At 50.0% G+C, this 16540-nt stretch overlaps 1 protein-coding gene across 1 annotated transcript in view; it reads left to right on the forward strand.

Moving 5' to 3' along the window:
• NFATC2IP (nuclear factor of activated T-cells 2 interacting protein) overlaps positions 1–16160 on the forward strand; it is an 18464-nt gene extending 2304 nt beyond the window's left edge. The window contains exons 2-12 of the mRNA XM_018572063.1: positions 1271–1504; positions 2209–2535; positions 3141–3374; positions 5441–5551; positions 6922–7009; positions 8316–8430; positions 10374–10460; positions 12794–12956; positions 14502–14646; positions 14774–14895; positions 15937–16160. Coding sequence (XP_018427565.1) covers positions 1271–1504; positions 2209–2535; positions 3141–3374; positions 5441–5551; positions 6922–7009; positions 8316–8430; positions 10374–10460; positions 12794–12956; positions 14502–14646; positions 14774–14895; positions 15937–16092 — 1782 coding nt within the window. The 3' untranslated portion in view covers positions 16093–16160. The remainder of the gene's footprint in view (positions 1–1270; positions 1505–2208; positions 2536–3140; positions 3375–5440; positions 5552–6921; positions 7010–8315; positions 8431–10373; positions 10461–12793; positions 12957–14501; positions 14647–14773; positions 14896–15936) is intronic.
• Positions 16161–16540: the final 380 nt, after the last annotated feature.

Below are 16540 nucleotides of genomic sequence, written 5' to 3' on the forward strand. Positions count from 1 at the left end.
GGGGGGGGTGTATTCACTGGGGTCTAACCCAGTGAATACACATGTCAAGAGGTACCTGACCTGAGATGAGGTGACCCACACGTCAACTAGTATAACACACCACTGTTCATCCTGAATATTCGAGACCATCAGTAGGTCCTATTGTTTACATCAGGGGTAGGCGAACGCCAGCCCTCCAGCTGTGCTGCAACTACAAGTCCCATGAGACATTGCAAGACTCTGCTAGCCACAGGCATGACTCCCACAGACAGAAGCACGATGGGGATTTGTAGCTGCACTGCAGCTGGGGGACCATAGTTTGCCTGCCCCAGGCCTACATGGAGACGTTTCCTTTTTTTGACATGTAGAGCGTAACCCTTATACCTATGTGACGCCCTTTTATATGGGGACCAGCACACATCTACCGTATAGACAATTTGCAGGGATCTTCATCATATCTAAACGTTGTGTTGTAATACCACATTATAGCCACTAGATGGTGCTGGGGAGTATAGGAAATACAATAAGCTCCTCAGCTCCATCTAGTGGCCATAATGTATTACAACACACTACATTTTAACATTAAAGGAGAACTATGGGGTCAGGGCTTTTCCCCATAGTTCTCCTAAAGGCCGTGACACACTGCAGGCGAAGCGGCGCGGAGCGGTGGCGCGCTGCCTTTGTGAGCAGTGTGTCATGTCATTTTCTCCTGGGCACCTCAGCTGGCGAGAGCTCGCGGAGCTGAGCGTGCCGAGATCAACAATTCCAACTTCAGCCAATCGGCTCGCGCGAATAAACCAGCGCGTCGGTATGCGACAGCTGGCTGGTTGCTACGGACGAGCCGATTGGCTGAAGGTGCAGTCAATCATCTGACTGCACTCAGCTCACACACTGCACGCAAAGCTCCGTGCCGGATAGCTTTGCTTCGCTCTGCACGGCTTCGCGTGCAGTGTGTCACGGCCTTAAGGGTAACGGGAAGACACAAACTAGCGTCCTCCCGTCACCCAAAGATCAGTATACTGCGAGTTACAGCTTCCTGTATACTGAGATGCCACAGCAGGGACGGATCCCGACATTACTGTCTGGATCCACCCAGCTGTGGGAGTGACAGCTGGCTCTGCCTATCTATGAACACTTCGGAAGAAACTGGTAGTTGTGTCAAAAAAGCCTTTTTTTTTCCAGCTGCGTTGTGAATTGTGTAACTTTACATATTTAATCCCCACCAATAAACTCTGCAATGACTCCTCTTCTATTTCTGATCACTTAACGCTTTCATCCATCCTGTCACCAGCTCCCGAAAACTCCTCTCAGCGATCCCACTGTGGTGGATGTGACACGAGATGTGGAGGAGGTCCCTGCCGAGGACCCCATTTGCTCGGAGGTCGTCCAGGAGGATCCCAACTGTCTGGAAATGAAGACTGAAAATCCGGAACCCCCAGACTCTGCACGGGATGGGCACCCTGCGGCGCTGACGCCTAGTACATGTGTAGCGGCTTCACCCGGATCACATCACAGGTATGATGCGGTAGGTAATTAGCACTCCATGCCTGCTGAAGCAGAGTAAGGCAATTTTTGGCCATCCATTAAAGGATAATGGATCATAAACTGTGCTTTTTGTGAACGAGGTATATAAAATGAATCGCTCTGTGCGCATGTATGCCAAAAACAATGTTCTTTTGTCTTTTCTTCACAAGGAAATGTGTTTTCCTGTAGTTCTATATTGTGACCACTAGATGGCAATGGGGAACATATACTATAAATATTTCCTATGCTCCTCAGTTCCCTCTAGTGGCCATAATAATAGTACTTCCATATGCTCCTCAGCGCCATCTAGTGGCCATAATATTTATTGCCTATTCTCCTCAGCTCCCTCTAGTGGGCATGATAATACTTATTCCCTATGGTCCCTCTAGTGGCCATAACTATTTCATATGCTCCTCAGCTCCCTCTAGTGGCCATAAAAATATGTATTCCCTATTCTCCTCAGATTGCTCTAGTGGCCATGATAATACTTATTCCCTATGCTCCCTCTAGTGGCCATAACTATTTCCTATGCTCCTCAGCGAAATAATAATAATAATACTTATTCCCTATGCTCCTCAGCTCCCTCTAGTGGCCATAATGAGAAGTTCACCTAGCGCACTGTACCATTTAGCTCAATGCCATAGTGGCCTTGTGAGGTTTAGTGTCCATTTCACATAATGTGCGATAACTGGTATTTTTCATCAGGCTCCTCCCTCCAGGTCAGTGGATAAACAGCGGTCCGCTCTTATCGCTGAGCTCAGGCTTCTGCTATCACCAGCCGCAGCCCATGTATTGCGCAACCACGTCTCCCTGCAGTCACGTGTCCCGCATCCTATTGGCACTCGCCGCGTCCTGTCAGAAGGGACTACATCTCCCGTCATGCCTCGCCGCCAGCCCGCCGTGGAAGGGGCGGGTCTACGCGCAAAGCGTCCAATGAACGGGCCTGATCGTCGAGTGACGGGAAGGCTGGGCCAATCGGCGTGGGAGGATATAAGCCCGGCATGGAGATGGCGGAGAGAGTTGAGGTTGGCGGTGTGAGTATGTTCCGTACTGTACACCGACCGGTCCTTACTTCATACACGGGGAGAGACAGGCCTTGGCCCTAGAAGCCGCTGTCTGTACTCTCTTACTCGCGCGAATAAACCAGCGCGTCGGTATGCGACAGCTGGCTGGTTGCTACGGACGAGCCGATTGGCTGAAGGTGCAGTCAATCATCTGACTGCACTCAGCTCACACACTGCACGCAAAGCTCCGTGCCGGATAGCTTTGCTTCGCTCTGCACGGCTTCGCGTGCAGTGTGTCACGGCCTTAAGGGTAACGGGAAGACACAAACTAGCGTCCTCCCGTCACCCAAAGATCAGTATACTGCGAGTTACAGCTTCCTGTATACTGAGATGCCACAGCAGGGACGGATCCCGACATTACTGTCTGGATCCACCCAGCTGTGGGAGTGACAGCTGGCTCTGCCTATCTATGAACACTTCGGAAGAAACTGGTAGTTGTGTCAAAAAAGCCTTTTTTTTTCCAGCTGCGTTGTGAATTGTGTAACTTTACATATTTAATCCCCACCAATAAACTCTGCAATGACTCCTCTTCTATTTCTGATCACTTAACGCTTTCATCCATCCTGTCACCAGCTCCCGAAAACTCCTCTCAGCGATCCCACTGTGGTGGATGTGACACGAGATGTGGAGGAGGTCCCTGCCGAGGACCCCATTTGCTCGGAGGTCGTCCAGGAGGATCCCAACTGTCTGGAAATGAAGACTGAAAATCCGGAACCCCCAGACTCTGCACGGGATGGGCACCCTGCGGCGCTGACGCCTAGTACATGTGTAGCGGCTTCACCCGGATCACATCACAGGTATGATGCGGTAGGTAATTAGCACTCCATGCCTGCTGAAGCAGAGTAAGGCAATTTTTGGCCATCCATTAAAGGATAATGGATCATAAACTGTGCTTTTTGTGAACGAGGTATATAAAATGAATCGCTCTGTGCGCATGTATGCCAAAAACAATGTTCTTTTGTCTTTTCTTCACAAGGAAATGTGTTTTCCTGTAGTTCTATATTGTGACCACTAGATGGCAATGGGGAACATATACTATAAATATTTCCTATGCTCCTCAGTTCCCTCTAGTGGCCATAATAATAGTACTTCCATATGCTCCTCAGCGCCATCTAGTGGCCATAATATTTATTGCCTATTCTCCTCAGCTCCCTCTAGTGGGCATGATAATACTTATTCCCTATGGTCCCTCTAGTGGCCATAACTATTTCATATGCTCCTCAGCTCCCTCTAGTGGCCATAAAAATATGTATTCCCTATTCTCCTCAGATTGCTCTAGTGGCCATGATAATACTTATTCCCTATGCTCCCTCTAGTGGCCATAACTATTTCCTATGCTCCTCAGCGAAATAATAATAATAATACTTATTCCCTATGCTCCTCAGCTCCCTCTAGTGGCCATAATGAGAAGTTCACCTAGCGCACTGTACCATTTAGCTCAATGCCATAGTGGCCTTGTGAGGTTTAGTGTCCATTTCACATAATGTGCGATAACTGGTATTTTTCATCAGGCTCCTCCCTCCAGGTCAGTGGATAAACAGCGGTCCGCTCTTATCGCTGAGCTCAGGCTTCTGCTATCACCAGCCGCAGCCCATGTATTGCGCAACCACGTCTCCCTGCAGTCACGTGTCCCGCATCCTATTGGCACTCGCCGCGTCCTGTCAGAAGGGACTACATCTCCCGTCATGCCTCGCCGCCAGCCCGCCGTGGAAGGGGCGGGTCTACGCGCAAAGCGTCCAATGAACGGGCCTGATCGTCGAGTGACGGGAAGGCTGGGCCAATCGGCGTGGGAGGATATAAGCCCGGCATGGAGATGGCGGAGAGAGTTGAGGTTGGCGGTGTGAGTATGTTCCGTACTGTACACCGACCGGTCCTTACTTCATACACGGGGAGAGACAGGCCTTGGCCCTAGAAGCCGCTGTCTGTACTCTCTTCCTTGGAGCAACCTTTCTGGGGTGGCACTAAAAGTCCAGTCGGGGGGGTTCATGTCACCTTAAGAGGATCATATGAGAGTAGTCTATTGGCAGACAGGGTCATGTGAGACCAGCCTGGTGGCCAAAAATGGTCACCTGTCAAGCTGTCAACATGGTTTCCAGGGACAATGCCCAGTGCACATGATCCACGTGACTGGGAAATGCTGGATAACAGCAGGTCATGTGACCCTGGCCTCCAGGGACCATCTGTGGGTGTCGGGACCTGTCCCTGGGATAAATCCCATTTGCCATCTATGGCCATCCGATTCTGAATAGCCCTAACAGATTTGGGGGGAGGGGGGGTGTGCATTACTAGCTGTTGCATTGAAATGTGCATTGCATCGCACCACAATGCTTGGTGTCTTAGGTTTGGACCGAGCTCCCCCGAACAAGTTCTACCCAATCAGTTGCGAGCTGGGCTCCTCCTGCCCCATGTAAACAAAGGGGGCTGATGACGTTGACCTTGTATGGCCACATGGGTCAATGTCATTAATCAAATCTAGGCATGTAGCCATATAAGGTCAATGACATCACCACATCTCCCCGCCCCTTCTTAGGTTAGGCTGTGGGTGGGGAATTCCTTGCCTGCAACTGATTGGGTTGCACAGGAGTTTGTTCTGTGTTTGGGGGGAGCTACTTGTGGGCACAGAGGAGCTTGGTGTCAGCCTGGGTTTGGTCCAAACCAATACATTGTGGTGTGGGTCATGCGAATGAGATACGGTCCATTTAAATGAATGGTCTGTGCTACCACAATGTGAATGGGGGCGTGTTCTCTTTTACAGTCTAGCAGCGCTCTATACTCCTCATAAATGGCGGGTGGATGGGAGGGGGTCATGGTGGGATATTGGAGGTGAAGCGACTGTTGGCTTCTTGCGGGTTAATGGCCATTCATGTTTGCAGAGTGAAGACAGCAGCGATAGCGATGTTGCAGTCGTGTTGCCTCAGAAGCCGAAACGCCGCAGGATCTTTCCTAGGACCGCCCCCATCTTATCCACGGTGTACTCCAATAAGGTAATGAGGCTTTGAGGTCGCACTGTTCTGCCGCATTGATTGGGCATTTGTTTTCTAGATCTGCCCAGAGTTCAAGCGCATCTAAACCTGAAAACAAATATTTCCCATTGCTGCTTACAGGTCCTCAGATCTGCATCACGTTTCTATTTTAGGCTCTTTATTGTCACCTGGTGATCTGGCCGGTAACACACTTCTGGTCTTAGGATTGCTCTAGGGCTGCAACCAACTAATCAATAACCAGAATAGTTGACAACCATTCTCATTGATTAGTTGGTCTGGGTCCCCTAGTTCTCTCCTCCAAGCTGGGATCCAGTGTTTCATCGGCTGCATCCCCTCCGATCACCGCTGCTCCCAACAAGAATTAGAGAGGACGAAGGCACCCTGCAGCCCATGCCCAACGGTGAGGAGAGCTCCCCAAACCTACCCCCCCCCCCCTTCTTCAAGCCCCTCCTCTGCTGATTTGACAGCAGGCAGTGAGCGGGTGCAGTAGCCAGCTTGCAATTCGTTATTGCAGTTTGAAATAGCAGGCTGGATACAGCACCGGTCCACTGCCTGCTGTTTACATTCAGCTACCTGCTGCAGAATACTGCTACTGGCAGCTGCCACTCCCCGGCTGAAGCTATTCCGGCACAATCTGCGCTTGAATAGCTTCTTGGAAGTGGAAAGGTGATAATTGGGCTCTAATAGATGAGCTCCAGAAAACACTTTTGAAAGAGTTACAGTAACAATTTTTTAAATTTCCTTTTGGGCAGAGCCGTCCCTATAATGAAGCAGTTGCCTCAAGCGGCTCCTCCATTGGGTCACGTGGGGCCAGAGCATCCCAGGTTGCCCAGAGCGCCTGGCAACCTTTGATGCTTTGGCCAGCAGCTCGCTAACGTCACCGGGTGCCAGGAGCTGAGGTAGGATGATCTGGCTGGTGTCCCACCCAGGTCCTTGCAACTTGAGCTTGGCTAGAGGCCAGAGGAGTACCAGGCAGCCAACCTCCCCCCCCCGGTAACATGCACCACCTCCAGCCTCAGGCAGTGAAAATTTTAGGGCTGCCCCTTGCTTTTTGGATAAGTTTTTTTACATAAAAGCTGGCCATTGTAAGCCCCCCTATCGGTGTTAAAGGGTTTATCTCAACCCTCTCTCTGCCACTTTTCTGGACAGATTGGCCCAGTATAGGAAGTAGAAACATTACAAATGTACAAGCCCGGGTCACCAGGGGAAAATAAAGGATTAAAAAATGAAAACGAATGCAGCCATCCTATCTAAAGACTGGCAAGCTGTAATATATAAAAATGTTGCCTTTAGGTTTAGATGCCCTTGAAGCCGTAGTCATCAGATTACACAGCGCTGTGGGTCTAACCCCGTTCCCTTGTTCTCTACAGGTGAACAGTTCTCTGAAGCTGCTCCCGGACAATGTCAGCACCGTGGCCGCGATGGAGAAGGAGCTGCAGAAAAAGCAAGGCTGTGACGGTACGTCGGGTCACATGTAGTGATGGGCTCGGGCGTGTTCGCAGCTCCACGTGCCGAGCCCGCCAGGAAGCTGGCAGCGCCAATCACAGGCACTGAGACATATCCCGATCTCTGCACCTGCGGACCGGAATAATGTCTCTGCACCAATGATTGGCGCTGTCGGCTTCCTGGCGGGCTCGGCACGGGGAGCTGCGAACACGCCCGAGCCCATCACTAGTCACATGACCAGACTGGCGGCAGATGAATAAAAATGACTTGTGACAAATTTTGTGAATGCTGTAAGAGGCCGGCATGAGATTACTACGCAGCTCCCGTCCTTCTCTATGGGAGTACACTGCCGTACGCCACCCTACGCTCACCCGTCCGTGTGTCTGTACTCGTACGCTGACGGGGTGGATCCGGTCTGCGTCTGAGCCAGGAAACACGCACCCGCACGGACCTGCACTTGGGACGAACGTATGGTGGCCTATGGCAGCGAACTCTCATAGGCTGGGTTCACACCTAGGCGTATCGACTTTGCGCTTTTCGTGAGGCGGGTTTTTACCGCGACTAAAAAAAAACGCGCGACTAACACGCTTTTCCGAGGGCTACTTGGCTGTATCCCAATGGAAACGCGCGACAAACGCCCCAAAGAAGCTCCTGTACTTCTTTGGGCGTAGGACAGTTTGTTCATACGGCCTATAATACGCCCAGGTGTGAACCATACCCATAGGAAATGTTGGAATTTAGGTCTTTTAGCGTTCTGCAGAGCGTTCGAACGCGCTACAAAACGCCCATGTGTGAACCGGGCCATAGAGAAGGACGAGGGCTGCGTACTAATCACACGCAGCACCTGTCCTTTCCGGGAGCTGAGCGATACCGCCGTGCACGCACCACGGAGCTGTACGTGCTGACCTTTTCTCGTGTGAATGAGGCCTTAAAGTGGATCCAAACTGTCCATGGGAACTTTCTCATATCATAGTGCAACATACTTGCATGCCATTCATTGTATCAGGGTCCCCAAAGGATGAAGGCATCTGCTCTGTTATCAATGATCTCTTTGAGGCGAGGGGACAGTGAGTGGCAAGTCATAGTTTGGATGTTCTCTTAAAACTTGTGTAGCCAAACTTTCAGTTCTCCAACTGATGTGGAACTAAAAGTCCCATGAGGCACTGCAAGTCTCTGACAGCCACAGGTGTGACTCCCAGAGGCAGATGTCATGGGATTTGTAGTTTCACCACGGCTGGAGTTTGCGTGGCCATCTTCTAATCTGGTTGCATTGACTGTACAAACCCCGCTTACTCCTATATGTTCTTTGTATTTGCAGACCTCGGCAATGAAGCCATTGAACCCCCTCTGCCAGTGACGGTTCCGGCACCCCAACCTGTATTATCAGACACCGAGGATGTGGATAGCCAGCAGCCTGAAGTTGTTCATGAAAGGTGATTGCCATATTCCATGCTCGAGTTCATTAAGATGTTCACATTAGGGATGCACCGAAATTTCAGCCGACGAAACGTTTTGGCTGAAAATGGTACTTTGGGCAAAATGCCGAAGTACCATAACGGCCGAAAATTCAGTGCATGCTGACTGCGTCTCTCCTCCCCGCTGGGCACCAGTCTGTGTCCCCTCTGATGCCCGCTGCTCTGTCGACAGAGGCACGGGGGATCTGAGGGGACACAGAGTGGCGTCTAGTAGGGAGGAGAAGGTTTCAGGAAGGAGACCGCTCAGGATGCCATGACAGCTGTCACTGGAAGCCAAGCTCTCCTCTCGCACCGCCAGGCTTAGCCTCCTGTGACAGGCGGAGAGTCTGGATGGAGAGCGGGGAGCAGTGAGTTGTCGGGAGGCTGAGCTCCCCTCCCGCACCGACCCGCTCAGCCTCCTGTGACAGCAAGTACAAGCACTCAGCGATCAGAACTCATCACTGAGTGTTTGTAAATAACTGAGGATAGAGTGTCTACTGTGTCCCCAGTTATGAATAAATAGGAAGTGCTCTACATCACTTCCTGTTCATTCCTGATCGTGGACCTGGTAACTCATACTAATATCCAGTTTATGAATGGGCAGGAACACTCAGTATAGAGGATTCCTGTTCATTGATAACAGGGGACACAGAAAAAGAGATTGAGGACTCTGTCCATCTTTTTCTAAATTAAAAAAGAAATACGAGTGGTCTGTTGGGGGTCATTTTTCAGTTTCGGCCTAAAAATTCTATTTCAGTTCTCTGGCTCGGTCAGTTTCTGTTATGGGCATGACATTTGTAACATGGAACTTCGTGTTTTCGTGTGTTGTGGGTTCTACAAAGTGGAGACAATACATGCAGATTGCTCATTTCTGACCTCCTGAGGTCTGCGGGCTTCTTTCCTGAAACAATGTGATACTTGTAAAGCCTCTGTGCACAAAATGGAGCGTTCTGCTCTTTTTTAGGGCTCGTTCAGACGTGTGCGGCATGCGCGCCTGTAAAGACCCGAGCTGGAAAGGGACGGGTGCTGTGTGATATTGTGAGAAGCAGACTGTTCTTCCTTATGGGAGGATGCAGTCGCACGCTCACCTGGACCTGCACATCTGTACGGATCCGGGTGCTGGCACTTGGATGCACACAGCATGCGTCCAACTGCAAGCATAGATGTTCAGGTGTGCATGTGACCACATGTAATTGCGTGCAGCTCTGTCCTCCCTACGGGCCTGCATGCAATTGCATTTGGTCACCTGCACACCTGTGCGGGTCCCGTCTTTACCGTTCCTACGACGTGCGCGCCTGTCTGAGCCCTAAGCCATGGGGGGCGTCCAAAATAACCCCAGAAAACGTATTTCCTGCTTCTGTGATTGGCTCACTGGTTATCCCAGAAATCTGCCCCGAATTCCAATTTTAAGCATTTAGTTGTATTGTGGTAAGATGCTCTCTAAGGCAGGGGTAGGCAACCTGGGCACTCCAGCTGTGGTCAAACTACAAATCACATGAGGCATTGCAAGACTGACAGCCGCAGACATGACTCCCGGAGGCAGATGCATGATGGGGATTTGTAGTTTCACCACAGCCGGAGTTCCCAGGTTGCCTACACCTGCTCTAACACCTGCCTACATTTAAAGGGATGCAGGCTCTGCGGCTTTCCTCATTAGAACACTGAGATTGCTCAGGTGGTTACAATGAAGGCTGACCCTCACATTCAGGAATCAGTGTGGGGGAGGACATGGGGGAAACAAAACCGTTTTCCCTTCAAAGCAAAGAACCATAGATTTCAGTTTTAAGTCCTGGCAGTGTGTATAGAACACTTGGGGGGGGGGAGATTGTATTTGGAGTTACACTGGGTTCATTGTAATTGAACACTTTTTTCATGGTTTGAAATGTTTGAATATTCGTCTGACCTTTTTTTTTTTTCCCCAGAATACGCAACTCTTCTCCCTCACCACCTCCATCTCCAAACACTCCAGTACTCAAAGGAAGGAAAGGTGCCCTCAACAGTAAAATAAGGTACATAGTGTTTGTACATCAAAGCTTCGTTGGGCTCCTCAGCCTCTGGCCTGAGCTCGGCAGCGTGCAGAGGTTAGAAATAGAGCCTGGTGCCGGACGTCTGGCTGCCCCTTCATCTCTCCTCGTTCCATATTAATAGGAATATTGCTATTCTGACCAGTGCTTCCAGCAGTGCATGGTACGGGGCTGCCATCTGGCCACACAGTGCTGGACTGCTCAGACTTAAATCGGAAGTAAACCTTAAAGGAGAATTATGAGGCGAGTGATTTTCACTCAGCCTCATAATCTGAGCCGACCTGTGACAATGAGACTGTCACAGGTCGGCTCAGTAGACCGGGCGGTGAGCGAACACATACCAGCGCTTGCTCACCTCTCGATCTATCCCTGCAGAGAGCCGTGACTGTCACTCACGGCTCCCTGCAGGGATTCTCCCTACCCTGTCCAATCCTCCAGTGCTGACTGGTGGAACGGACGGGGGAGGGGGCGGGCGCAGCTGGCTCTGCCTCTAGATAGGCAGAGCCAGCTGTCATAATTGTCGGGATCCGTCCCGGCGTCTCAGTATACCGCAAGCTGTAGCTCGCGGTATACTGAGCTTTGGGTGACGGGAGAACGCTAGATTGTGTTCTTCTGTGACCCTTAGGAGAACTATGGGGAAAAACACTGACCTCATAGTTCTCTAACCGCTTGCTGTTCCGGAGCAATTTCTTACATTTGCACACACACAAGAGAATCTGAATTTTGGGCTAGAAAACGGCTCCAGACCCCAAACAATGATATATTTTCTGTAGGCGGAGGCCCTGTAGAATGAAAAAATGCTAGTTGCAATGTATTATGCCGCACGTTATTTGCACAAATGTTTATCAAACCAGTATTTTGAGGATAAAATACACTGAAATGAAATTTAGTGCACAGAAGCAGAATTTAATACCTGATTTGTTTTGTAAAATGTAAAAGGCGGGATCACGTCTGGTAAGTTGATACCAAACACGTCAAGCCTTAAAATTGCCGCAAAAAAACTACAATACCCCAAATTTCCCATAGGGGACATTTTAAAAGCTTTGACCGCTCATCAGTTTAGTGTTATCGGTGACTGAGGGCCCTAAAACTATTGCTCACTGCGACTTTCGGCAATATGTAACGTGTGGAGCACAATTTGCATTTTTGCACATAAGCGTTTTGCATTTTAAAAATTGTCTATTTTTTTTTTTTTTTTTTTACACTAACTTTATTGCTATTGCATAGGGGGCCAACAAGCCCCCTATGTAATAGCAGATAGGGTGTGACAGGTCCTCTTTATGGAGACATCAGACCCCTAATGTCACCTAGGGACCCCAAAGAAGCTGAGAAGGCAGAGATCTGCTTCACCAGCTTCTTCTCCTGGCTCTAAGAGCCGGAGACTGTGCACAGTGACAAAGGAAGTCATGTGATACACTTCACTTCCAGGTCCAGGGATCGGAGGAAAGTTCAGCAGCTGGAAGCCGCTGAATCTCTCTCCGATTGTTGCGGGGAAAACCCACCGTGCCAGTCCTGGACCCCGCACGGGGAGAGCCGACGCTGGCCGCGGGGAGGGGGGTACACAGCACCGTGCACATGATCCAGTGGCTTTACAGATGCCGGATGGCTTGTACATTACCAGCCATCGCTGGCCGTTTAAAACGACATCAAGAACACGGTTGCCGCAGCAACCTTGTTCTTGGTTTAACCACTTCTGCGGGTCGCTGTATATAGATGTATGGCGGCCTGGAAGTGGTTAAAAAATAAACTTTTTTTGCCTATTTCGTATCACTTCACAAATCTCTTCTGCCAACAACTCTGTACACTGGCTGCAGCACACGTGCAATACAGTGTACAGTCCTGGCATCTGTAGGCCAGTTGCTGAGACCCTGTAACTCCAGCACACATATGTAGGAGTTAATCAGAGCCTGCCCCATGGTGGAAGTAAGATGACGACGGACCCAGAAGAGGAAGATAACATGGCGCCGGTGGGGCTGGGTTGGATACAGCGAGCTCAGACCTCGCATCTTTGGAGGAGAGCAGGCAAGTGTCATAATGTGCAAGTATGCCGTGCATATGGATGTTCCCTAATCTCAGGCTGCTCTCCTTTCTGACACTCGCCATAATGTTCTCAGGCATCCATAAGGGGCAGGTGAGCCCAGGGGGGGAGTTTGATGTTGCACACTGTAGAAATGCAAACCAGCTACTATAGCAGCTGGGAGTTTGTATACATGTCGGTGCTGCCACATAAGCCATGCATGCAGCAGCAACAGAAGGGTTAAATCACAGTTTTTAATGTATTGGTGTCAGTCTAAAGCTTTTCTTCTCTGTGCGGTCAGGAAGATGGAAGCCTGCCTGCAGGATCTAGGCACCGTCCTCTCCCCAAAACGCAGCCACCTTTACGAGGACAACGATGTGATTATGATGGAGGCCAGCACGGTGCCGGAGCTGATTGTAAAAGTGCGTCGTAGGGGGAAGATCTTCCGTATAAACATCCGCATGGTAAGCTGACGAACCTTTACAGATACTTCTGATTTTATCTAAGACCTGGAAACCGAATACATAAACTTGGTAGCAAGCAACACTAAAATAATTTTGCGGTTTAGGTAAACATTCTGGTAACTTACATACTGAAAAAATGCATACTAGCTTAAAGGAGAACTATGGGGTGAGTTTTTCCCCATAGTTCTCCTAAGGGTCAGGTGAGGACACAAACTATCGTCCTCCCGTGACCCCAAGCTTAGTATATAGGGAGCTACAGCTCACTGTATACTAAGACCTCCGCAGCCGGGACGGATCCCGACATTACTGTCGAGATCCACCCAGCTGCGTGAGTGACAGCTGGCTCTGCCTATCTAGAGACAGAGCCAGCTGTGCCCGTCCGTTCCTCCAGTCAGCACTGGAGGATCGGCACGAGGGAGGGGGGCAATCCCTGCGGGGAGCCATGACTGACAGTGATCGAGCGGTGCTATGTGTTCGCTCACTTCCCGATCTATTGAGCCGACGTGTGACCGTTTCATTGTCACACGCCGACTCGAACTACGAGGATGAGTGATTTTCACTCGCCTCATAGTTCTCCTTTAAAGCAGAATTGCAGTGTCTGGGCTCATTCAGATGGGCGCGCACATCTATACAGCATGCACGCCCATAAAATGACTCTATCCTGGAAGGGGCAGGTGCTGAGTGTAATTGCGTGCCACAGCCCGTTCTTCCCTATGAGCGAGCGCAGCTGCTTGCAATTGCACACCCAATCCTGGGTGCCCGTACTTGGCTGCAGACAGTGTGCATTCAAGTGCGGGCACTCGGACCAGCACGGATATGCAGGTTTGGGTGTGACAGTGTGTAACTATGTGTAGCTGTGTCTACTCATAGGGAAGAACAGCCTGCTGTGCGCAGTTACACGCAGCACCTGTCCCTACCAGGGACTTTTTATGGGTGTGCACGCTTTGTGGATGGATGTGCATGCCAGTCTAAATGAGCCCTTTAAGAGATCTTTTATATTCCCCGACAATACAAGTATGGAATGATACACCTTTGCTATGTTCAATGACTTGATCAAGTTAAAATTCAGGGAACTAAAACTACCCTTGTAGTGGGGCTCCAACCTGCCCCATCCCCCCCTTCCTTACAGTTTAACTTTAACATTGCTGTAAAGAAATAGAAGATGGATCCCACTCCCCCTGTATCTTCATAGTGTCCAACTCCGGTGGTTTCTTTCTATCGGTAAGACTTGCACACCAAAGCAGTCTCTGTGCGTGAGGTTATCTGATTGGTGAGGTCTTTAGTGGCCCTCAAAATGTAGACCTAAGATAATGCATGGCTTGATCTGCCCGCTCGCGTGTAGTAAGGATGCGTTGGCATGTGCTAGTGGCGAATCATATTCTTCAGTGAGCTGGAACAAGTATTCAGACACGGGGGGGGTGCTAGTGTTGCTTGGCATGTGTTCCTTGTCTCTCTAGTTAACTTTCCACTTATCTTGATATCCAGGAAGTGATCGGATTGTTTATAGATGTAGAAATCCCATTTTTATTCTCTTGTGGCTTTCAGACTGACCCATTGCAGCGGCTGGTGGATTTGGTGGCCTCGCATCTGGACGCGGACCCTTCACAGATAATGCTGCTGCGGGGAGACGAGGAGCTGAATACCAAGGAGACCGCAAAGTCCCTGAATCTCACTGTGGCCGATATAATTGGTGAGGAGAGAATGGAGAGGCATTGAATGACATAAAGGTGCCTCTGTAAATTGTCAATCTGGGGGGCATTTTGTCTTAAGTAGATGCTGTATAATCAGTTATCACATCTTACATGTTGTCTCTGCAGACTGTATGGTCCTCTCCAGTTCTGGGGGACAGGAAGCTGATGATGAGCACACTGAGGAAAAGATCTGCTTGAAGATCCAGGGGAGGGATAAACAGTCCCAGCTCACTGTCACAGTAGGCAAGGTGAGTGATATAGATCTGAGCTCTGCCATAGCGGTCAGTCTTGCACAGTTGTACGACCTGCTCTCCTCCTGCACTCATTTCACTGCCCACATGTGAGGCTGAGCCTCCGTGATTGAAAGAACTGAAATCAAATGGATGATTTCTAATCTCTAAGTTCTAATGTTTCTAATGTACATTGTGAGAAGCTCACAGCGTGCGGGGACATCAGAGTAAGCAATTTCAGTCCAGGAGAGGAGCCGATACAACTGCAAGAGTGAAGGGGAAGGCTGGAGGTCGGGCTTAAAGGGAGAACTATGAGGTGGGTGAAAATCACTCACCCTCACAGTTCGAGCCGACCTGTGACAATGAAACTGTCACAGGTCAGCTCAATAGATCAGTAAGTGAACGAACACATCTCGATCAGCTTCCTGCAGAGAGCCGTGACAGTCAGTCAGGGATTCAACCCCGCTCCGATCTTCCAGCGCTGACTGGCGTAACGGATGGGAGGGGCGGGTACAGCTGGCTCTGCCTCTAGATAGGCAGAGCCAGCTGTCACTCACGCAGCTGGGCGGATCTCGACAGTAATGTCAGGATCCTTCCCAGCTGCGGGGGTCACACTATACCGCGAGCTGTAGCTCCCTATATACTGAGCTTTGGGTCACGGGATGATGCCAGTATGTGTCCTCCCGTTACCCTTAGAACTATGGGGGGGGCGGAAACACTTACCCCATAGTTCTCTTTCAAAGGGACTATTTTTGGAACCTCCAGCCTCCAGACTGTCATCTAACACTCCTACACCTGGATGCATAACTTTGTATTTAAAAAAAAAAAAGGGTCCCCCACCTAGGAAATGATCCCTTCCCCGAGGGCAGCCCAGAGGCTTTTTATTTTTCTCAACACCCCAGCAGCCATGTTTGAACATGGCCACTGGTGTGTGCTGTGAAGTCCTGCAAGGCAGTAGCGCTAACCACTAAGCCACTGTGCTGCCAGTCATTATTGAACTGACTCGCACTACAACTACTCAACATCTACTCATGCTCCAGCATCCTCCTCTCTTTACAGAATGAACCCTTGAAGTCTTTGATGGACCAGTACAAGTCTGCCATGGGCCTCACCAAGAAGGTGTGCTTCATGTTTGAAGGCAGGAAACTAAATGGACGAAGCACAGCCGACCAGCTTGGCTTGGAGAGCGATGACCTCATCGAGGCCTGGACATGACGGCGTGCCTGCTTTCCAGTCATCGTTCACCGCTCAGGTAGCCGGAGCCTACATGGAATTTCTGTTAATTTTTCCTTCAGTGTACGGACTTGACTGAGACTGCCGAAGTGTTTAGTGACGCTGAAGGATGAACTGCCGTCTTTCCATGTGTGGTGTTGCTGTGCCTTGGAGGGCCGGCAACGTCATTTGATATATTTTTTTTTTTTTAATTGGAAAATTACAATTGTCTGGTTTTAGAACTTGTACGCTCCAGTGGTTTCAGAACCACTCATTTCCGAACCCCACGTGGTGGGCTGGTGCTCATATTTAGAACCCAACTGGGCAATTTTGTTTTGATCCTTTTTGGTAGCGCCGAGATTAAATTGCTGGGAATAATACAGCCGTGTGAAGGATAGGAGGGGCTCCAAAATAGCAAGAGACCAGATTCACACATCCGTTATAATCAGAG

The sequence above is a fragment of the Nanorana parkeri genome, unplaced genomic scaffold (genome assembly GCF_000935625.1).
Source record: "Nanorana parkeri isolate BGI_ZX_2015 unplaced genomic scaffold, ASM93562v1 scaffold1923, whole genome shotgun sequence".
Classification (NCBI taxonomy): Eukaryota; Metazoa; Chordata; class Amphibia; order Anura; family Dicroglossidae; genus Nanorana; species Nanorana parkeri.